This window comes from Pholis gunnellus (assembly GCF_910591455.1).
Source record: "Pholis gunnellus genome assembly, chromosome: 4".
Classification (NCBI taxonomy): Eukaryota; Metazoa; Chordata; class Actinopteri; order Perciformes; family Pholidae; genus Pholis; species Pholis gunnellus.
The window spans coordinates 21,852,385-21,876,386 of NC_136530.1; the positions used below are offsets into that span (position 1 = coordinate 21,852,385).

The following is a 24,002-nucleotide window of genomic DNA, read 5'->3' on the forward strand; positions in this document are numbered from 1 at the left end:
TTAGTTTTGCGAGAGTTCGTTAACCTTAATGGTCTCAACGAGGTCATCGTCTGTGAGGATAAAGGCCATCTGTCTGAGTCTGACTGACCACTGTCCATCTGGGTCTTCAGAGGAGAGAAGCTGCTGTGGACCGTTGTCTCCATTAGGGATGAGATGCATAAACTGTTGTGTTGATTAGGACTGTAAGGATCTGATCAATTTACCATCTTATCAATCTGATAAGCCAGCATTTTTTTTTTTTTTTTCTTTGCCTATGAGGATTTTTGGAAATAGTACCAGAAGAATGTGGACACCCAAACAGTCAACCCCTCAAATCCAGTAACAGCATTCTGCTTACAAGATAAGAAGTCGAAGTTGACACTGGTAGCTCTGTTATATTTAGCGGTTATCATGTGTTTGCATGCTAACGTTTGCCAATTAGCACTAAACACAAAGTACAGCTGAGGCTGATGGGAATGTTGTTGCAGGTATTTGGTCCGAAAGCAAAGTACCGAACAAGTAAACATTGTAACTGCTAGTGGCGCTAGAGGAAAGGTCAGAGCACCGTCAAAGTCAGAATAAGTTATCCTCTGGAGAACATGACCGTACAAAATGACATGGTAACCCATCCAAAGTTAATGATATTGGACCCACGAACGACTAACAGACCGACACTGCAGATTTTGACTTGCAGATTGTTAAACATTAAAATTTGCATCCCGTTTGATCCGACACAAATCAGAGGGGTCAACCATCGCCTCTGCTTTCTGAGGGCCTGGCATGTTCTCATGCTCCTGAGCATCACCAACAAAATGTTGCACCTGGACAGCTTGACATCCTTCACCGAGACATTATCCTTCAAATTTGGCATCACTTTTGGCTGGCACATCACCAAACTGCACCGTGGGAGAATACTGAGTCCAGTATTATCCTGCGTCCCGACACTAGCAACTCCATCTTTACACACCTACATTTGGAACATGTGGGAGAGCACCACAACTTGAATTAAAGTGTAGATCTTATTTGTCTTTTAAAAGCTTTTGACAGTTTAACTGTGGATTTACCTTCCAGTTTCCTCTGACATGTTTCAGTCAAGAACTGACCTCATTCCCGGGGTCATCTGATTGGATAATCTATAGCATCTATGTATAGAAATGGAATTAGTGTAATGCAATTAATTTGGCAGACACCTTTCTCCAAAGCGACTAACGATAAGTGCATTTAAGAGAAGTGGATTCAAACGGTGAAACAACAACATTGCAACGATTGCCTAGATGTTCTAAAGAAATGGGACACGGTGCTTGTTTATATACCCCTGTATATATCGTATGAAATGAAATAAGTAGTGTAAACTATCAGTAAGTGAGAAGGTTGGGGAGTTTTTCACTGTAAAGTGTTGTTCTCCCCCCCCCGTGCTGTCCAGTTGTCCAGTCTTCCAGAGTCCCGCGGGGCCAGATGGACAGGCCAAGTTCCCTCTCCAGCCTTGACCTCTATTGACCTTCAGGGTCAACCACAATCCATAATAACAGCGAAAGCAGGACATCGTGTGTGTGTGTGTGTGTGTGTGTGTGTGTGTGTGTGTGTGTGTGTGCTAGAGATGGTCGTCTATGATCAGTGGTTGTCAGACAGAGAGAGGTGACTTCAATGACCCCCATCAGGCTGCAGCAGATTGTCATCCATCCATCACCGCCCACCTGCCCACGCAAAACACACACACACACACACACACACACACACACACACACACACACACACACACACACACACACACACACACACACTCACTAGTGTCCCTGAACTTCGTTGAGTCTCCCATGCTCCCTACATGTTTAAATCCTTGTGATATTCGTAACATCAGATCCCATGTTTGATACTATTTATGGCCGTCATTTTTCATCAATAGCCTTTCCATTCAGTAATTACCTCTCCTTCACCAGTCTGCGTGGGCTTCAAACTGCAAAATCCACTTACAAGGGACAGGAAATGATGCATGGTTCTACTGGGTGTTATGTGGACAAAAGCGGCTGTATACATGAGTTCACGTATTGTAATCCTTTCGTCTTTTTCTAAGGCGGCACCGTGAATCCTCTCAGCCCAGCGTGTGTTTTGGCTGCACTGTAAACAGATGCAATCAGTTGCTCCTCTTCTTTTGCATCTTTGACAGAGAAGGTCAAGCCATGTTTTTTGAATCATCTTTATTGAAAGACCAGAATATACAGTGGCAGTAAGGATGCAGAGAGATATCGCACTATTCAAACATCTTTTTTGAGTAAATATTAAAGAGAAATATTTCAACAGAAATGATGCCCGTGAGGTGAACTCATGTCAGAGACAGTTTTTCAAAAAAAAAGGCCATCAAAATGTTATGGACAGTTATGTTTCAGGGCTGTAATTTTATACATTTATGCTATGAATGTTAATGTGATTTTAAATGAGGCCTGACAACCAGAGCTGTGGGAATATGGAGCCCTTCTCCAGCTAGTTCTCTCTTTCTCCATCTCCTCAATCAGTCAAGCTGTCAAATACACAAAATATATGTCTGTTGTTCTGTCAGTTCTCTCTGTTGGCACTCTGTGTTATTGGGATCGATTTGAGCACAGTTCCTGCACAGAGGGCCAAATACACCAGTACCTCACGTGGTCAATCAATACATATCAGCATTCCTAACGCCCGGAAAACATATAACATGTACACATGCAGAGCGCTGCATCACACAAATCACTGGACAATATATATTTATGTCAAGCAGTCCAGTTTAGCTGTTCCCACCTGCGTGTCGGGATGACGATGTCAGTTTCGATCAGTTGACTTTCTGCTAGAAGCCGAGGTCCACTTCTTCATCCAACTGAGAAAGACCAGTTTCTACCTTCCATGACCTTTGCTTAATTAATACCAGTCCTGCTCTACGGTCTTCTGTAGCTATGAAAACTGGAAGGTTAGGAAAGGACAGAATTCGCAGTTTCGTGCATTTTCTATCAGTTTTTATTTTCTGTTCACGCGTCTGATTTTGTTGTGTTTCCAATGATCAATTTTAAGGGTAATATTCCAGGTCATTCACATTTAATCACTTTAAACATCATGCTACAGAAAAGAGTTCTTCCTCCCTCATTTTCTTAATCTTTTGAATAAAAGTCGGCCATTTTTTAACAGAACTCTATGAAATGCAGTACATTCATTTCACTTATCAAGCCGTATTTTTCCTTTTATTGAAACTTTGCCCGGAGCCTGTGAGTGTAACATACCAGACAACACTTAGATAAATACCTTTCAGACTGAATACCGATGATACACTGGTGCAGTATGTACATGGATATTATGAGGACCCAACAGCATAAGAAAAACATCTGAAGCACCATATTTAAGATGACATAGAATAGTTACACTGGATGCTGTGCATTGAGCTGGGATCCAGTGTAAAATAAATTTGCAGTTTAACAGAGATTTTTGTGCCGTGGCTGTTTGCTGGCCGTGAGCAGTAACTTCGGGAAGCCTCCGGCGGTTGCCTGGCAACCTCACAGTGACAACATGGCTTGCAGCTTTTATGGCAAGACAGGGCATTTTCCAAAAATGGTCCTGAAACTCGATTATAAATTCAGACTTGTATCACAACAACGCTGGATCTAAAAGAAGGGTTCACGATTGGAAACCCTGAGCAGACTCAGACTCAGACTCATGGACTCAGACTCATGGACTCAGACTCATGGACTCAGACTCAGACTCATTGACTCGATACGTCAGGTGTTCAGCAGCAGAGCTGTGCTTTCCCACTGAGTTTCCCCCCCGTCGTAAACCAAGCGCACAGCAGGCTCAGGCACAGATGTTTGCAGCTTGTTTGGGGTGGTGAAGGGCCTGTGGTGAGAGCGCTCGTCAATAGGTCTGGTCCTCTTCAAACATGGCCCATTGTCTGAACCCCGGCTAATACAAGAAAAGGACTCTCATTATCCCCCCGCGCCGCCTCCCGCTGACTCATCTTTTCTTTTTTTACAAGCATTCGTATACGAAGCCCCTGTGATTATCTCCATAGTGTCTGACAGGATAGCTGGCTCGCAGCTGGCTGCTAGACGGGGTCTGAATTCAGATCAGTGATGTTCTGCCAAGGCCACACATCTCCTCAAAGTCAGCGAGCCCGTTGGCTACAATGCTCGGATGGATATTGCTGGAGGTGCAGCTCGCAGGGCGGCACAGCAGGGGCGTCTGCTCGGTGCTCGATGCGTTACGAGTGGAAGGGCGAAATGTCTTTTAATGCGATTGATGTTTATGCATGTGGTATCCAGGGTGTCTGCTCAGCTGTTCATCAAGACGCTCGCACTTTGATCTTACTTTGTGTGATTACTGGTCACATGATGATGGTCTTATTTACTTCTGTAAAACCACCGATCTGAACGTAATGTGATGTTGGAACACCGGGGGGAAACTGTCGGGAAGATGCACCTTCCATCAGCTCCAGAGCTGCTGGAAGATCCGACATGCTAGTGTGAAATGTGACTGCTGTTAGTGATGTGATTTTTGATTCTGCTAACTTTTATTTAAAAAAGAAAATGTTTTTCATGGTTAGGTTTGGATATATTTCTTTTTGTGGATTTTTTTTTCTGCCCAATGTTCATTAAGGGAGTAAGTGGTCATTAGCGTTGTAGCTACAATTTTGAATGCCTTTTAGCAGAAAATGAGGACTGTGGATTTCATCCACCATCTTCTGCAGTGTAGCCACTTTTGGAAGGGCTAAATGATACTTCATGGCCAGTGTGGACAAGATAATTACAGCAATTATATATATATATATAGATATAAAATAGATAAAAATGCTACAGAAAAGGAATTCATTAAAATAACTTAGAAACAGATATGACCGGAAATGAACATGAACATTTGATGAAACGTGAATTCACCTGGTTTGTTGGTCTAAAGAAGCCTTTGTGGTGTCTTATAGAGACTCAGAGTGTGGAGGAGTGCGGGGAGAGGCTGAAGAGGATCCTGGAGTCTCCCAGCGTCCCTCAGGCCAACCACCAGCTCCTGGTCCACCTCAGCAGACACCTGGCCCGGGTCAGCCAGCACAGCCAGGCCGGCCCCCGGCTGCTGGGACAGGCCTTTGCCGAGGCCGTCTTCAAGCACTCTCCTCTCAGGTACACGGGTTTCACCCCTCATTAACACTCTCTTGTACCCGTTAACCCATTGCATTCTCACAGCCACAGAAGACACACACTTCTGTTTGGTGTCTGTTCAAATCCTCGACCAGTCCGGTGCAGTTTAACCTTCATTCTTAAACGGTGCTTCAAACAGCTTCAGGCTCCATTAGCAGTTAACTGACTGGTGAAACTAATCTTACCAGGTGTTACACTTATTACAGAAACACACTCTTTTTGTAACTCGCGGATATGGCTGTGGTGTAAGATATATTACACATTTCCAGATGTTCGTATAAAGAAAACAATTCAATCCAGAAGGAAGCACCACTTCATCTTGCGGCTGTTTTTTTTGTACCCCCTACGCCGTACATTGTTTTTTTTTTTTATGAAGAGTTTATGTTGTGTGTCATTGCTTACTTAATGGCTTTTTCATTTGCTGCTTCTTCTATTCAAATTCAAGTGAGGTTTTTATGTATGGGTGTTAATCACAGTGTGAGTCTCTAAAGGGCAGGGTGAAATGGAATAAACCTTGACTAACAGAAGAGGTAACCTCTGTTGTTGAATCGCTGATTGTGTTAGTATTGTTCCCCCACTGTGACTTTTCTGAAAATTTCAATCCTTTTTCAATCCTAAATCTTCCTCAACAAGTAGAACAAAGGAAGTCATCCATTACTTTTAAGCAAATTGTAACGCCGGGCAAATTATCATTCTTGCACATTTGATTCTGTGGCCTTCATGTTTTATGGTGTTTGAAGAATTATGTTCAAAGATCAAAACAGAAAAAAAACGCAAAAGATGAAACTATGAGAGGTACTTCTTCCCATACAGCTGTGAAATATGATGTGTGCTCTGTAGCGTTTCAACCATCTCTTTTCTCTTTCCATTTGTCACGTAAAACGATTGCAGTCCAAAAAAAAGAAAAAAACTCACTTCTCTTTCAAAGAGTCTCACAGCATTTGGGTGGAGAGGGCGAACCCGTTTCATTCTGCATGTGTGAATCAGCCAGCCGAAGAGCTAAAACTAACTTTTTGGCTAAATATGCCATCCTTTATAAAATACTCCATCCCCATACTAACCCACTGCCCATTTCCAGGACAAACCTCACATCAGTTGAGCGGGATTGTCTTGATCCGGCACAAAGACCTGATATTTTGGTAGTAAAAGATTTGCCTTTGCTAATAGGAAAGCGAAGCATGATATTTGGCTCAGCTGTAATATCTACATCCTACAGTTTAAGAGCTGGGTACTTGAGAGAATGGCATTAACAAGGCTGATGGTCTTGTTTTTTTTTCTCTCTCTCTCTCTGTACCCTGCCCAAGATTGCCTGCGTCTGTTTTTCCAGAAATTACGGAGGAATTTCTCCTTGTGGCGTTGTGTGCGGTGGAGATGTAGGGGATTTGGTGGAGGCAGTCAGTGATTGTTTGCATAGCCTGGTCAAGCAATTCACCTCTGACGTGCACAGCGGGCGGATAAAGAGCGACGCGGCATTTCACACCATTTCAACCTGATCCCATGTTAGCTTATTCCAATGCGTGTGGAAATGTTGATTAATGCTCGATGGTTCCTGGAGTACACACGGCAGTCTGCAAATATTTAGACAGGCACATATGTTCTACCCTTTGGGCTTTACTGCAGCATGCTGGGGGGGCAACTATGAAGGCTACGAAGGTCACACTGTTGCACTTTGGGGGCATGTTGTGAGTCAATCCCACACACACACCGTCCTGCTGTTCATGTCGAAACCCACAACAAATGTACTTGTGTTTTTGTCAACAGCGCCGACGTGAACCCGGAGCATCACGTCAGGATCTTGGAGGCTCTTATTGCAACAGGAGGTCTCATGGAGATGCAGCCTGCACCAGGTAGGACAACGCTCATGAACACAAACGTTCTCCCTTCTGCTCCTGAAGTGCTGAGGTTCTAACCGGAACCGTTTGCTTCTGAAGAACCCTTTTAGGGAAAAAAAAGAGAGGTTTTCAAGGGTTCTTTGTAAGACTATGGGTTCCATTGAGACTGTGGTTTTGAACAATGATTGTTGTGTGTTGCGCTGCACCACATCAGCCCCAGCCCTTTGGGAGCCTCAGAAGGAACCCTGGATGGGTTCCATATGAAACCCTGGAATATAAAAGCATTCTTGGTAGAACCCCATCGTTGGGTTCTGGTTAGCATCCTTAACTGGTGGAAAGGTTTTGAATAAAACCTCTAGACAGGGTTCTGGAACCTCTCACAGATGGCTATAGGCATAGCCCTTTATGTCAGGTTATAGGTAGAACGCTCTGAAAGGGTTGCAGGTGGAACCTTTATAAAAGGGTTTTCCTATGGGGACAAGCCGAAGAACCCTATGTGGTTCTAGTTGCATACAGTATATCTTGGCCTGATACTGTGCGATATGATGATGTCACTTGGCTTGGACTCTTTTGTGACACACGGTCAAAGCTTATCTGCTTTGTGCCTGAAGTTTGTTTCTCAAGTGTATCACCGTACATGTCTCATACTGGAAACATGACATTCCCTTTACCCTCCCTGCTTCACCGCAAACTGCAGTGGAAAACACACGTTTGGTCTATGAAATATGTGGAAAACACAAACTTTTTGCCCAATTGCTGCTGTGATAAATTGGGCATGAAGCATGAAATAACTGCTTTAACTTTGCTGTCCGTTTGGGTTACAGTCTGGATGTACAGAGTTCATGTCAACAGAACACAGAGGTTTCATGTTTTTTTTTTTCTTGATGCATTCCTGATTGGCTGCACCATTTCAGCTGAAAGCGAGGGTATGGACGTGAGCGTGGCAGCTCGGGTTTAGTGTATATTATCTGCACAGTTTGCATTTTCTCTGACCTCAGCAATATTTTCCCAAAACCAACATCCTTTCTTAGATTTAGGCCACAGGAGAAACGTTGATGGAAGTTCCACTCTAGAAAAGCTGTATTTAGCTAAAACGGCAACCAAAAAGTAGCCTGATCTGACCCTTGTTATGCTCGTCTTGGTGGCACAATGGTAAACAAGACATCGTCTACCTTTCTGGTTTATGCATCCCCCTTCAAACAAAAGGTAAAAACTTGACGATCACTGCAGCCGTTACAGATCTGGGCCCAAACATGTAGAGACGACTTGTAGCTTTAACCTGCTTGTGAGCCTTTGGTGTATGTTTTCAGAGATAAAATGCTGTGGAAAGATCAGTCAGCCTCTACGAGGACGAAAGAAAGGTCACACAGCAGGTGTGTGGCTGATTGTACGGGCCGAGCCAGTCTGCTGAGGTCGTTTTCTTTGGGTCAGTGTGTGTGTGTGTGTGTGTGTGTGTGTGTGTGTGTGTGTGTGTGTGTGTGTGTGTGTGTGTGTGTGTGTGTGTGTGTGTGTGTGTGTGTGTGTGTGTGTGTGTGTGTAAGGTAGTACTGGTGTGTTGAAGGCCACAGTGCTAAGGCCAGGGTTAACGTATTGGTTGTAGCAGTGATTGTAGTGGCTGCTCAGGGGTTATGTTATCTTTATATGGAGCAGTGGTTCATTCAGAAGGGATGTTGGTAAAGTTGCTCTAGAGAGCAGATGATTAAAACACGACCAGGCGAGGACAGAATCTGGACCAAATCTTCTTCGTCCAGCACTAGTTAGATAGGTGGATCATGACACTTTGAATAAGCTTTCTGTATTATGTCATTCTTATTACTCTCACAGTGCTGGAGTGGAATTGTTTCATTTTAGACCTAAAACCTTTGTTTTCTATTGAATTGCTTCATTTCTGATCTGCCTTACTAGTATCTCTTGTGGTGTCCCACAAGGTACCATCTTGGGTATTTCTCTTCTCTTTCCATTCACGCTACTTCTTTGTCAGAAAAGTGTTCAGAATTAAAAGCAATTTTCATTTTCATTTGTTGTCATGCTGATGATACTGAGTTTAGCCTCCAATAGGCTGTGTAACGTAGTAAACCTGCTGTCTGATGTTGGGATTAAATCCTGTAACATTCATCTTGATGGGGTCAAACTCAGATTGTAGCTTATAGACAAGTCAATTTGGTTTAAGGAAAATGTCCAAAATCATGACTAAATCTTAATTCTTACACACATTTCTAATCAAACTAAGAAATCTTAATGGAACAATCATTCACAAAATTGCCACTTGCCAAAAATAATGGATGCTAAACCATCAATTGAGATGTTACTTTGTGGGAGAAAATAATACTGACTTTAGAGAAACAGTTTGTACATTTAAAATCATTTATGAGGTCAGAGATTGTTTTGGAGCCAGTGACTACTGACCCTTAGTAGTCCTTGATCTAAAGCAGGGGTGGCCAACCCGCGGCTCGCGAGCCGCATGCGGCTCTTTGCCCGGTTTCATGCGGCTCTTACGTTCATATCGAAGTTTGTATTTGTGTTTTTTTAATGTTCGTGTTCGCTTCGCTTGAGTTAAATACGGTATTTTCGTCAAACGCGCATGTGCGGCCACAGATTACGTTCCTCGTCGACCCATTTAACGCCGAGACGGACTGTTTGAAAGCCCCGCTTTAAGTAAAAATGTAAAAGTCGGACAATTTACAAATATCCGTTGTATCGCGCAAGGCGGAGCTCCTCCCCGATCCGCACGCGCCGCGCACACCTCCACCAGCGTATGTGACAGCAGCAGCAGCAGCCACCCTCCCCGCCGACGACAACCGGCCCTTTGGGGGCAACCATGATGCTGATGTGGCCCCAGAGCGACAATGAGTTTGACACCCCTGGTGTACACAATGTTCATTGTTGAAAATGACTGGCCTGTGGTCTTAGGAGTCAATTTCTGTCATTATCATATTGGTGTGTGACATTTACAATAAATCTGGCTGAGCAAAGGTATGTGTGTGTGTGAGGAAGGGATAGGGTGATGTTCATGTGTGCCCATGTGTATGATGTGGCTCTTTGCGGTAACACAGTAAAAAATGTGGCTCTTGGTCTCTGACTGGTTGGCCACCCCTGATCTAAAGGTACTTCTGCGTTGGCTTCGGCCTTCAGGTAAATACTGGTCACTGCAGAGCAGTACAGCAGACAAACGCAGACAACACACACATCAGAGCCACAAATCACACTCAACCGTAGGTGGGACTTGTTCGATTTTCATTTTTTTGTGTGTGACACTCAAAAGGACAGGAGGATGTCTGGAAGACAATCAATAAGTCACGGAATGAACCTCTGCCCTGCAGTGTGGGGAGATAACATGGATCCATCAGGGGTTGGGGCGAAGCGGCCACTGGAGATTTGTGATTTTTTTTTACTCATTCAGAGTATCTTTGAAATGCGAACGTTAAAGTCTAGCCTGATGGGAAGCACACACGAGGACATCCAACCTGCTCAGGTCAAATGTCTAAACACAGTCAACGTTTAACAGGCCTTCTCCTTAGACTCTCCTTGCTATTGCTTATGTTTCCTCATTTGCTCATTTGAGTGTTTCATCAGGTTGGGAATTCAAATAATTAGTCAAAATACACATTTGTCTCTTTGGTATTGAACATGTATAAATGCACATATAAAAAGTTATGTGTCAAATCAAGTCAGTAAGCTCAAAAATAAGGAAAAGTGTGTGTGCGCGTGTGTGCGTGAGTGAATTGGACAGGCTTACATCACAGCAACAAAAGTATCAGAGAGAGCTGTTTTGTGCTTTCTTTGAAGTGTGTCTTTTGTAATATCACTTACACAACCTCTCTCTCTCTCTCTCTCTCTCTCTCTCTCTCTCTCTCTCTCTCTCTCTCTCTCTCTCTCTCTCTCTCTCTCTGTGTGGGGTGTCTGAATAAAGCCTCAGAACCCTCTCGGTGCTTTGTAATCAGGGGAATGATGTGGGAAACTGCACTGATGTAACACACTTGCACTGTTCTCCATCGTCGTCGTGTCTCTCAGAATCTTTGTCTGTGTCCTATTTACATGTAGTCGTATCATGAGTCTTGGAGCATCGGGGTTTTTTTGTCCGGACAGGAATTATCTGTTTAAAAAGGCAGGTGTGAATTCAGCTTTGACACAGTAGTTCTATATTATAGCTACTGAAGAAACTCTGACCAGTAGAGGTACACTGGAACAGTCCCTTAACTTTGCAACAAACACAATATAGATTTGACTAGAGACCACCTAGCCATCGCATCACACGCATCATCGAACTCTGCCTTTATTTTGATCTCAACCTCACACCTGTAAAGTTTTGTGAATCTTACACCGTTGTGATCCTAATCACAGTGTCAAAATATAAACAGCTGGCAAAGTACTCAAACACGCCAGGAGTCTGTTTAATTATTCTGCTTTCAGCACCTAGCAATGCTAGTCAGCACGGACATTGAGATGTCATTTAATGCCTCAAGTTGTCAAGTGTGTGTGTGTGTGTGTGTGTGTGTGTGTGTGTGTGTGTGTGTGTGTGTGTGTGTGTGTGTGTGTGTGTGTGTGTGTGTGTGTGTGTGTGTGTGTGTGTGTGTGTGTGTGTGTGTGTGTGTGTGTGTGTGTGTGTGTGTTCAGCTCATGTTGCTGTTTCAGTGGCCCGGCAGGGTGACTGCCTGTCCGATTGAGCTTCCCTTTGTTTGATGAATGGATTTAGAGTGAGAGAGAGAAAGAGAGAGGGAGACGGAGAGAGGTAAGCTAAAACAGAGAGGTCAGGTTCATGTGCTAGCATTTTTTCTCACCCATTACCTCCCCTGCCACCCCTCCAGACAGCATTAGTGGGGGTCAAGGGTTAGCGCAGTGCCTGTTGGCGGTATGTTAACCCCTTAAGAGAGGTTTGCGACTGTGTGTGTGTGTGTGTGTGTGTGTGTGTGTGTGTAGATGCCCATTCACCTCTCAGGAGAGCTGCCCTCCAAGCCATGTTCTCCAAATGGAGTCTGAATATACGACCAGTCCTGCTCCACCTGAGTGCTCCGGCTAAGTATCTCTGCACAATGTGACTCTGTGTGTGTGCCTGTGTGTGTGTGTGTGTGTGTGTGTGTGTGCGCTTGTTCCTCTGTGTGCACATCACTTGCATGTGAAGCCTCAGTCTTGTCCAGCCAATCTGTCAGCCAGCACGCATAGAATCAGTAGGGGGGAAAAAGGGAGGATTGTAAACTCCCAAACACACCCATTCACATTCTGGCCCTCTCGCTCTGCTTTTGTTATGAGCTGTTTTCCTTCCCAGGCACGCAAGCCGTGCCCGCAGCTTGGCAAGAATATGACATATACTAACACAAATACACACACTGACACTTACACCACACACACTGGTTCCCTCTCTCCCCTAGTCCATTTATTTGGCTGGTAATGTAGCCGAGGAGGGTTTGGTGGTAAAAAGTCTTCTGCTCAGAGACTTCATCAGAAAGCTGGCTGCTGTTACTGCTGACAGTGTCTCCCTCTGTTTACATCATTATAGTCCGCTGTTCAAATTCTTCCTCCTGAGCCTCTCCGGCTGTGGCCAAAGTTCAAATGCACACCTCTCTAAAGCCTCACTAATTAACACACTTTGTTGTGTTTGTTCAACTGTATATGAACAAACTATTTTACCCAATAGTGCGGTGTTCTGTTTAAATGAATTACTTTGAAGTGAACATGATGTCCCACATCTAAATGCTCCTAAAACCCAAACATTTAGTTTTTTTTGTTTTTCAGATTAAACAAACAGGAAACATATTATCAAATCAACTTTAGAGTTATTTTGCAAAACTGAAACTATTTCATGAATCGACGTCAATCGATTCTTTTTTTATTTTTTCCAGGATATATTTTTCAGGAAATTGGCTAGTTTCATCTGTCAATATTTTGGGGTTTTCTTATGGTATTTTATGATAGTAACCTGCATATATTTGGGTGTTTGACTATTGGTTGGACAAAACAAGGTACTTGTGGATATCAGGGGCTGTAGTTCTCATACAGACATTAGATTGATATCTATCCATCTATTTCACCTTTTCATAGGAAGCAGATATGCATATTTCCCAAAGCATTGGACTAACAATTGCTATGATAACATATGAAGGGTAATCAGAAATGTAAAGCCACTCAGCTGCTTATGTGTGAATGACCTGGACCTTATCCTGAACTAATAACACAACTAATAACACACTCACACTTTGCCACGGTCAGAGCTGAGAGCACCTGTTAGTGTGTGAGGGAATGTTTGTATGTGTGGGATTAGCATGAGAGCGTGTATGCTTGCTGGTCAGATACATAAATATTACATATGTGTATGGGTTCAAATAAAGATAATATATTTGTGTGTGAGTTTGTGAGGGGTTCACAGTTAAGTCATGTCCTGACTCGATCCTATTGGGAGGAAAGTGCCGCAGCTTAACATCCAGTATAATCCTACTGTACGGGGTCAGCAGCAGGGCGTGCACACACACACACACACACACCAGCATGTGTGAATATGTGTTAGGGCTTCATGGTTGTATAATGTGATTAAGGTCAAGTGAGTATACACAGCTTTTAGCGTGTGTATTTATTAGTTTTTGGCATTTTTGTGGGTCTTTTTTTCAGCCTGTGCTCCTTCAGCTGCACACAATTACATGGCTGAGTGTACCCAGCTAATAACACACACACACAAACGTACACACGCACACACACACTGTTAACGGATGTTTGGGGAAGTCACTTGTTTGGGGAAAAAATGACATTATTTACTTTTTAAAATGTTTGTGAATGCGGCAAGAGGCACCCGTCTCGTCACGTGGCTGCAGAGCAAAGTGCCGCTGAGGCGCCACTCAGTTGAGACACGCCTCCCTCGACTCTCTGCGAGCTCTCCTCCCTCTCCGTTTAGCTATGTTTGGGTCAATGCGACTGATTCAGTGAGAGCTGGTCACAATTTTCTAGGTTGCTGCCTAGTGAATATCGCTACCTAGTGAACAGCACCGTTGCTAACCCCAGCTAGCTGGCTCACTGACTTGGCAGACAATTTGGGTTTCCCCCAGTTGACGGTGACAAAGGTGCAGCCAAGTCCAATTCATCTCTCCTGCTGTTGATGCACTTCCGTTGTCTTTTTCACTTGTACGGTGCAGTCGTAATGACGTAAAATCAATATTCTGAATGCATTTATTTTATTTCACTAAAAAGCAGAGTAATCGTGGCAGATAACATGAAGAGGCACAGGTGTTTTTTATGACTTTTAACTTGTTCGGTGAGGCAAATACATTTCTCTTTCACTTGCCCAACAAAAAGATCAACTTGATGATCTGCTTCAGTTCAAAATCAGTGTCCTGTTAAAGGCGTGAAGCAAAATGACGACAAAAGATGCATCACAGACAGACCACGTCGGGTTCAAGGCCGTCACTCTACGAAACATTACTCGGCTGTTCTGTGACTCCGTAATATTTTACTTACCATAAAATCCAAGCCCTCTGCGTTAATATTAAAAGCTTATTTTTTTTTTTTTTTTTTACTGATTCTCACACACAAAACAAAAAGTATACCTGGATCTTTTTGCGTCTCGTTTACTGAGATCCGCTTTGGTTCTTGGAACAGATCTCCGATCAGATCTTCCCATCTTTTTTCTTTCACCATATCAAGAGTTCAGGGGCCACAGATCGGCGTGAGATGAAGGTAATGGCCTTTGAAATGACTTTGTTAGCTGGATACAGAGAGAGACATGTGGCGCGGTCAATCCCAACAGGAGGTCGGGGGGTGAGGGTCATAACACACACACACACACACACACACACACACACACCTGCAGTCAGGAGGTCGTGAAATTGTGGAAGCCTCGATATAAACAAGTACCTCCTGATAATGTTCCTGATAAGGTTAATGATGTCGCCATTTTACACTGTTGATCTGTAATTCTTTTTTATCAAACTATTGATTTCCCCAACTACAATATATTTGGTGTGTGGACCACTGTCTCCATTTCGACAATGAACTGCCCCTGTGCACAATCTTGTTTCAGCACATTTTACAAAGAGTCTTTGGCTGCTAATTGCGGCTGATCAGCCAACACCTACGGACACTTATTATGAACCTCATTTCAGATTGTCATGTGTTTTGCAATCAGTGAAGTGACAAAGATAGTAGCAGCACATAGAACATACAGTAGAACATAGCGTGCAAAATACATCACACAGGCTTTAGATTTAGAGATGCAAAAAAGTTGTTCTTGCATCCACAACATATACAATGTAACAATATAGTGCTCTCTTCCATAAACATTTAAGTCAATTAATTTCACTCAAGCCAGGATGTTAAAGACCTTCCTGGCTGTACAAAAGTGGCACAACATTTAAAAGGCGGTTTAGTCCCCTTCCCCACGAGACAGCGCGATCTCTCAGCCCTGCACAGCCTTATCCCTCGGCTCAGTTTCTATTAGAAGATTATGTTATAATGCCCATCATCCGGCAGCACACTGCTCTCTGGCTGAGTTGTTTTATGGTGTATTCTGGGAAGAAGCTCTCCCCTGGTTAATGTCCAAATTCTGCTGTAATGTGCTCATGTAAAGCTTGAATTAACGTCAAACGGCCCCTGGCTCCCATGTTTATCCCTTCATATGTAATTTGAAGGATCATAAGGTCACAGAAGCTACACTTCCTGCCATGCACCGCCCCCCCGCCTCCACTTTGTCTTTGTCTTGTATGGTTTTGGGCAGTTTAGAGTCTCGTATTAATATTTCTAAAACGTAGAATAAGTTAGTTACGATTTTGTTTTGCTGGCGGTTATTTTATATGAAAGATAGAAAGAAAATACATTTAGACGTCTATATTAAAAAAGAATGTAAGCTTATAAAATATTTCCTTTAATCTGGAAATAACTAAATCAGTCTTGGCGAGTAAAGCGCTGTTTCATTGATCCAACAGTCTACATGTAGTTGTCCGTACGTCCATTACAGCATACAACCGGATACATGTCACATCCCAAACTTTCCCTCCGTCGTTCTCTACCCTGTGTGTTAGTCACTCTGCTCTTCACTCTTAAATACAGTGCACTCATTACTTCACATTCCATTTTCTGTTCATTACCAGACTTTCAGAGCAGCCTCATTAAAACAGAGTGCTGCTCATATTGCATCATGTCTCACCAGTAGGAACCCTACAGACTTTTCTTTCTGTATCCGGACATGTTAAAGTACTCAGAAGACGAGACGATGTACCACGGAGGGTAGAATCTGTTACAATCAGAGAATCGTAATGATATGGAAATGCCGCTCAAACTTCCAAAGAGTGAGCAGCAATTATTTCACTGGGAGTTTATGATTTATGTTTCTCCATGCAAGCCATCAATAATGCATTGAACTTATAACCCAAAGTTATAATGATGCACATAACTATGTGATAAAATGAAAATGAAACATCTGATTCTCCCATGTAGCAATTTAAAAAGAGAGGCTCGTAGCCTGGCGGGACAGCGCGTGAGCGTGCATGTGATCGGCTGTCCAGCTCCCCGATGCGAGCGCACGTGCAGTTTTCCACCAGCTGTTTGGGAGACATTTGCTGCACTGAAGGGCAAATGTGATGTAAAGAATATGAGGCGGGGATGGATGGCTGAGCTGAAACCAGCCGTGAATACCAATGTGCTGCTTCCTCTCTGCGTCTTTGTCTGCTACCACCTCTCTCTCTCTCTCCCTCGCCCTCTCTCTCTCTCTCTGTCTGGATCGTTCTCTGTGTTCGGGCCTCGTTCTCTCTATCTATGACACCACCCGAAGGGAAGTCGGGGCAGCGGTGTTTTCAAAAAATGTATGTGTTATCTCTGCTCCAGAGTAAGAAAGGACTCACAGATTGACAGGACACTGCTTGACCAAGCTCAGCTAGAAACACATGATACCCAAATCCTAGCCTACCTTTCTGCAAACTCATGCTAGCGTTGACCTGTGCCTTGTGTTTCACTGAATCTCTGGTGGTCTTCTCTCCGTAGCTACAGTGGAAATAGTGTGGTGTCTGGGTGGACGGTTATACAAAAGCTGTTCGATATGCAGTGTTTAAAATCTGGGATTGCCATTTATATTCCTTTTCTTACCTAAGAGTCCATGTTGATTTAGATTTAGATTACCATGATTTTTCTCTAGCCTTAAAAGGGGCAAAATTCAAAGCATTAACATAGCAGCAAATAACTATTAGCCACTCTCCCTCTGTGTGTTTTGAAATCCTAGCTTCTCTGTACTTTTTCTATGTAGCTGGTCCCCACCTGAGTCCCACTGGCTAATGGCCTCCGCTCTGTACTTCGCTCACGCGACGATTGCTGACGATTCCCCCCTCAGGTAAACACTGTTAGTGCTGTTAGCACTGTTAGCCGCTAGCCACCGGCTCAGCCGTCACCATGTTGAGAGCCGTGTGGAGACCACCCCTTAATTATATGCTCTGAATTTCAAATGTAGCACCTCTAGAAAAATAATTGTAGAAACCTAAACCTAACCAAACTTTGACCATAGAGGTTGAAGATATAAGAAAGAAAAAAATTGTGATTTTTAGCATTTCTGGCGGCTGGCATTGAAAAATGTTGCGCTGCCAGAAAACATTCCTATTGATCTTTTGTGGAAGATGCTTCAGGTTACAGTTACACATGGATGAATCAGGGATCAGCTGCACTGTTAAAAGTTTAAAAGGTCAAGATTGCTTTTTTATTTTCTTCCAACGGGATAAAAGTCTTGAATTGAAGTTGCACAAAAAGAGTTTTGAGGCACAAAAATACGCAATCTCATATCAATTAAGCTGAAAATGGGATTGACACACGTCCCTTATGACAAAGCCCCCAAGGAATGGTGAGCTGTGCGGTGATGTGGTTGTAGTGGTCATAGCTGACACTACACGTGAAACACTTGAGCCCAGAGTGTCACACACAGTCAGACAGTCTTTTTATTTGTACAATTTTAGCCATTAGGTCCAATGTAAATATCACAAAAAACAAATATCTGTTTTATATCCCAAATATGTGGAAGCCAGAAGAACATTCAACATCTGTAGACAAACGAACACAGATGAGAGCTCATGGCTCAGAGGTTTTGGGCGGCGTAGCACTTCACTAGTCACATGGTAGTCATTTGAACTATGTGTATGTTTCTCTCCTCGTCTGTTTTTGCCTCACAACAGCTTCTCTCCTCTTGCCCTCCTTCTTTCACTGGGGATCTGTTGTTTTGTTAGCAGTAATAATTCTGTTTTTAAATCAGAGCTACTGTTGTCTCCTCCTGACTCAGCCAGATTTGAATTACTAATGAGTCTGTTTTCTATACCTCTGGGCAGCTCTGGGAACAGCTGGCCACAGAGTGGGCTGATCAGTATGCACCATGCGCCTCATGCTGCCTTTTATTTTGTTGAGTTTTACTGCTAAATTGGTCAGTTTGGAGCAGCCCTCGGCCTCGGAAGGCTTTGTGAATTCAGCTTCAGGGGTTTCACGACTCCAGATGATGTGAATTAGACCTCTGTTAGCTGACTGTTAACTAACAGCTAACCTTGGTGACGGATTGTTTACGCTAAGTTTCGTAATAAATCGATGGCAGAGCATATAGGGATAAGTAGGTGTTTGTTAGGTCGTATGTTATTCCTCTGTGCCATAGAGCTTCATTGTTGTCCAAAAGCGATTCATCAGTGAGCCACTGCTGTTGCACTGGGTTCCCTCATTAAACACAGAAGACACAATGTAATGTATTTTGACTCAATCCCGCATACTCCGTCTTGCTGCCCCAAATATTCACTCGAGCACCAAATGTGGATGTATCCACTGCTGAAAATAGTCCCCAAGAAACACGCTATTTACTCTTCTCTGAGTATCAGCTGACACATTGTTGGTTTGAGCCCTTTTTTAATGGGATTTGTTGACAACAACAAGACATAGAAATTTCAACCACATCCTCGAGCAAACGCTGGACTTTCAGCCAGGACACATCACATTACAGTCGTTTAGCAGACGCTTTTATCCGAAGCGACTTACAATAAGTGTATTCAACATAGGTATTCAAGAGAACTACTCCAGAAGTCACCCAGAAGTCATAAGTCTGTTGTTTACACAAGCATCTAAGAGCAAAAACCAGAGCAAAAGTACAGTGCAGAAACAAACTAATACAAATACAATAAGTGCAACAAACTAATACGGATACAATAAATGCTAATACAATACAATAAGTACTAAGTGGAAGGCTTTGGGTAGTACTGGGAGGTGAGTTACTGCTGCTTGTGTCCAGTGCAGCCGTTAGTCGTTAGTCGTGTGACTCAAGTGAGTCACGTGAATCACGTGAATTCGTTTGTCATTTAGTAGTCGGTTCATTCGCTAGTCAGTCAAGTTTTATATAAACATTGCTCTTTCTCTAAACCTGACGAAGTGGTTTTGTTGCTTTAACCTAAACATCCAGTGAAAACAGAAGAGAATTTTGAGAGAATATTTTTTTTATTGTACTATATTCATCCCGGAAGGGGAAATTGCTCTCTGCATTTGACCCATCCCTGTGTATAGGGAGCAGTGGACTGCCCATGACAGGCGCCCGGGTAGCAGTTAGGGGTTCAGTGTCTTGCTTCGACACAGGACAAGGATCGGAGCGCCGACCTTGCGGTTACCGGTCGACCCTCTCTACCCCAGTGAGCCACGATCACCCAACTTGCATCAAGAGCATCTTTTGGTCTCTGGCACGTTGTAATGCCTAGCAGCACTGACCACACGTATTTGGCGCATTGGGGTGAGAATGTATTGCCTTTAACATGGGAGTTTTAACATCTTCATATTGAACAAAACACTAAATGACTTCTATTTACTATTTCCCATCATCCTGACTTTGCAGCCTCCAGCACCTGACCCACTGTGTTTTATGCCTTTTTACGGGCTCAACGAGTTATGGCAACACGCTTTAGCAGCTTATCTGTAGCAAGCTGCCCTGCTCGGCTGCAGTGCTCTGCTTGCCCAACCACACGGACAGTTATAGAGCCCCATTATGATGCTCTATCAAGCCCCTCATATTGCTTGAAGGTCAAGGGCACTTTATATGAAAGATGTGAAATCTGCCTGATATTATAAGGTCTGAGATGGATAAAAGAGAGAGAGAGACAGAGGGAGAGAGTCATTCCCCTCCTTTAGGTTTCTATAAAGAGACCTTACCTCTCAAGCTGGGAGGTTTATGGGCGACCGGGGAGCTGTAATTGGTGGCTGACAGGTCGGGCTTCGAGGTAGCAGAACCGCAGGTGATGGTAATCTGCTGGATCTCATGGCACACATACGCACATGTGGCTGTATATATGCTGTAGCTACACACACAGTCGCACACACACACACACAAAGCCAGGACACATGTTCTGATGCTTGTGGTGCCTTTGAGGGATAAAGAGTAATGAGTTTTGTATTCTCAAAAGAATGATTAAAAATGTCTCTCCTTCTCTTGTTTATTTTATTATTAGACTGTGGAGAATTTCATTCGCTCTATTAACATTATCAAGCAGACTGTGGTTCACTTTTAACTGGTTTCTCAGTGGTGATATGCACGACACAACAGGGTCTCGGACATTTAGTCAGATGTGTATCAAGCTTTCTTTTCTTGAGCAAATCTTAGAAGACCAGCTTTTCACTGAATGAGAATGACCTTAAAGATCAGTCCACCTTAAGTTAGCTTCTTTAAGTTTAATCAGCAGGTGGCAAGCAGTGACCTTGGTTTTAAGGAGTTGTAGCATTTATTCACCGGCAAATAGCCCAAAATGTACAAACACTGCACTGCTACATGTACAGCTATAATGTTACTGCTAACGTCATACTCCTCATCACACACACACACTCTCTGTCTCTCGCTCTCTCCCCCATCTTAAAAATACATTAACAAAAAAAAACTCCCAGATGCCTTGGACCGAGAGGGAGTCAACTTAGGCCCAGAATGGCAGCCAGGCTTTCAATACACTGGTGGAAACCCTGGATATGATACGTCGGTAAATGATATCCATGGTTTAATCCCACTCATCATCATCAGCCCTTCTGGAATGCTCCATCTCTTTGTGTAAGTGACCTTAAAGAGGTGCAGCGTGTCGCCTCTAGAGATATCGTATAGAGATGTAATTCAGGTTGTCTTAATGACCGAACAGGCCTCGCACGAGTCTTTTGTGACAAAATAATTTTTAAAAATGAAGAAATGAGAGCTCAGGCTGAGTGTTCCACATAATCAATTACACGATCATTTCAATTTGTTTGTGTTATACAAGTTATGGTGGCAACATCTGCCGCACCATATACAGTAGTATACACATATGCAGTTGATTACGACCACTTTCACAGTCGTAATCATGGTCATTGGAGTCAGTTGTGGTTTATTACAACGTGGGTCTTATTCTTGTTATGATGCTGTAGTCATCAAGTTAGCTTCTAAGATACGGCAACACGGTGACTAAAAAGAAGCCGAACTGTGGGAAAATAATAATAATAAAGGACAAGGCAGTGTTCTTTCTAAAGATGTAAGTTGTGTCTACACGAACATCCCCACATTTCATATGGCAATATCTCACATGGAGGATTATCTGTCTCGGTATCCTATGGCATGTTTTTATTTGTGCTGCGGAAAATGTTCAAACTGGTTTAGTGTTTCCATGCAGGCAGGAAGCAAAGGTGGGGTGTGCTCATGCTCAAAGGGGTTGACGGACAGCCGAGACGGAGGCAATGCTCGCTGAAATGTGGCGAGATGCATATAATGCATCGTTAACACAGGAGGTCATAGCGCCAGTGAGCTGGCGAGAGAGAGCGCGTGCTTTTGTGTGAGAGAAGGAGAGGTAGCAGTGTTATCCTCTGATGTGTGAATCTGTTTGTGATAGCAGAGAAGAAAATCTGTGAAATGATGTAATCTTGTTTTTTTTTATCTTTCTTACAGTTTAAACGCAATGTATTCCGTTTCAGAAATCAGAGTGCTTTGTCAGCAACAATGTGTAAAGCTGGCAAAACTATGAGCCTTCCCAGTGTGTGTTTCAGCCTGGTGGTCAGTGTTTGTGTCCAGCAGGCTTCGCTGACCTCATCTCTGGCGTGGACTCAGAACCCTGCAGTTAACGACAGATGTCCGTTCTGTCTCCTTTCTCCTTCTATCGCTTCTTCTCTTTTTTCCTCCATCTCTCCCTGCTTTGCTGCCTTTCTTCCTCCTCTCCCTCCCTGGCATGCTTTGTCTTCCTAGCTGATTTCCTCCTGCTGCTTTTTCCACCGTCCTGTCTGTTGTTGCCCCGATCCGTTCTCTCTTTCAACTCGTCAAATATTGATACTTGGTCAGTGCCCCTCGGCGTCTGATACCGATGCACCCTTTAGTGTCTGTATGAGACGCGCAGGGGCTTTCAACTAACTCAAATGTAAAGCTATTTGAGCGTGAAACCCAGCTTAGGGCGAGTGGGAGGGACCGGAGGACTGTCAGATACATAACAAGCATTGTTATTTTATGTAACAAACAAACTTATTGCAACCACGATCTTTTCTTAACCCTTACCAAGACGTTTTGTTGCCTAAACGTAACCAAGTTTGGTTTCGGTTTTGGTTGATTATGTTCTGTCACTGCATCGATGCAGACTTGTTCACATCCGCGTCACGATGCCTCTTAGAATCAAGACATTTCCACACCTCTATTATCCCTCCATCCATCCCTTCTTTTTTCCCATCTTACTGTCTCAGTCGGCAATCCAAAAGACCAATATGAGCGATGTCTGATGCTCGATCTAAATGGTTGAGGTTTGATGAAAGTTAGGCAGCAGCGTGGCACCAAAGTCTGGCTTCTGTGCAAATGCAGTCTCGGTGGCCCCCCCATCTCATCCTAGGACATCTATTGTCATGCATATTAATCCACCGCTGAAAAAAATCTGTGATCAAAATCTGATAACATAGATCGTCATTATTTTAAGCATTTGAAAAACAACTGCAGTGGTGTTCCCAAATCAGGCGATGTAAAACCGCAGATAGACATAATGAATTCCTTCAGCGGCTCTGTGACACGTGAACCAATCAGAGCGTGTCCTCACCGGGCCCTCGGTCAATGACCTCACGGTGCTGCAACTTTTAATCAGGTGGCAGAGAGTGGCTGATCTGTCCCGAGCCCAATTCTGCATTCAAGGAACTCTGATTGAATTAGCTTCCCAACGAGCTCAGTGTGCACACTTTAATTCCTGACTTTATGGCTGATCTCATTAGCTCCATTCTGGCTCGACGCGCTCGCTCGACCTGAAGGGATTTCCCTCGACGTCCACACACACACACACACACACACACACACACACACACACAGCTCACACACAGTCGCACATCGACAGACGACTACACGGACGCAAGAATCGACAAAACAGTGGACTAAAGGAGTTTCTTTTGTCAATTAGCCAAAAAGGAGAGGTTCCTGCTGTGGATCGAATCAAACAAGTGGACTGTGTGTGTGTGTGTGTGTGTGTGTGTGTGTGTGTGTGTGTGTGTGTGTGTGTGTGTGTGTGTGTGTGTGTGTGTGTGTGTGTGTGTGTGTGTGTGTGTGTGTGTGAGAGTCACAGAGTGCTAATGCAGAGGTTCTGCTCCTCCACACATGGCTGAATGCTCCTTTGTGGCTTTGATGTCACTTCAGGCTTTAGTTTGCGGCGGTGCTGAGCAGACTCTCAAACTGAAGAGTCAAAGCCTCACTGGGAATCTGGCAGATCATTCCAGAAGGCACTGTGAAGCTTTTCTATGCACAGAACAGTGAGGCTGGAGACCAAATATGTTGCCAGACAAGAACGTTGAAATTGGAAATTCATTCAGCAAAGAGTCATTCAGTGACAACATTTAAACAAATGTGTTGTTTTACAACATCTCTGCATGGCAACAACAGTGTGGTTCAGGTTGGGGAAGTATGTGTGTGTGTGTGTGTGTGTGTGTGTGTGTGTAGATAATTAGTTACACTAATTTCTACAACTACCATGAAAACTTCAATTAAAAGCTTCTACTCGTGTCAGTGTCAGTTCGACGCCGAGTAACCTTTTGTCAATGTGGACATGCTACACATTGTTACATCGGTTAGATTCTCCACAATTCCATCGTTCTTTTTGCGCAAACCATGAACATCAAA

At 43.6% G+C, this 24,002-nt stretch overlaps 1 protein-coding gene across 1 annotated transcript in view; it reads left to right on the forward strand.

Moving 5' to 3' along the window:
• pik3r3b (phosphoinositide-3-kinase, regulatory subunit 3b (gamma)) overlaps positions 1 to 24,002 on the forward strand; it is a gene marked incomplete at its 5' end in the record, with an annotated part of 177,225 nt that overhangs the window by 78,795 nt on the left and 74,428 nt on the right. The window contains 2 exons of the mRNA XM_079158517.1: positions 4,907 to 5,099; positions 6,879 to 6,964. Coding sequence (XP_079014643.1) covers positions 4,907 to 5,099; positions 6,879 to 6,964 — 279 coding nt within the window. The remainder of the gene's footprint in view (positions 1 to 4,906; positions 5,100 to 6,878; positions 6,965 to 24,002) is intronic.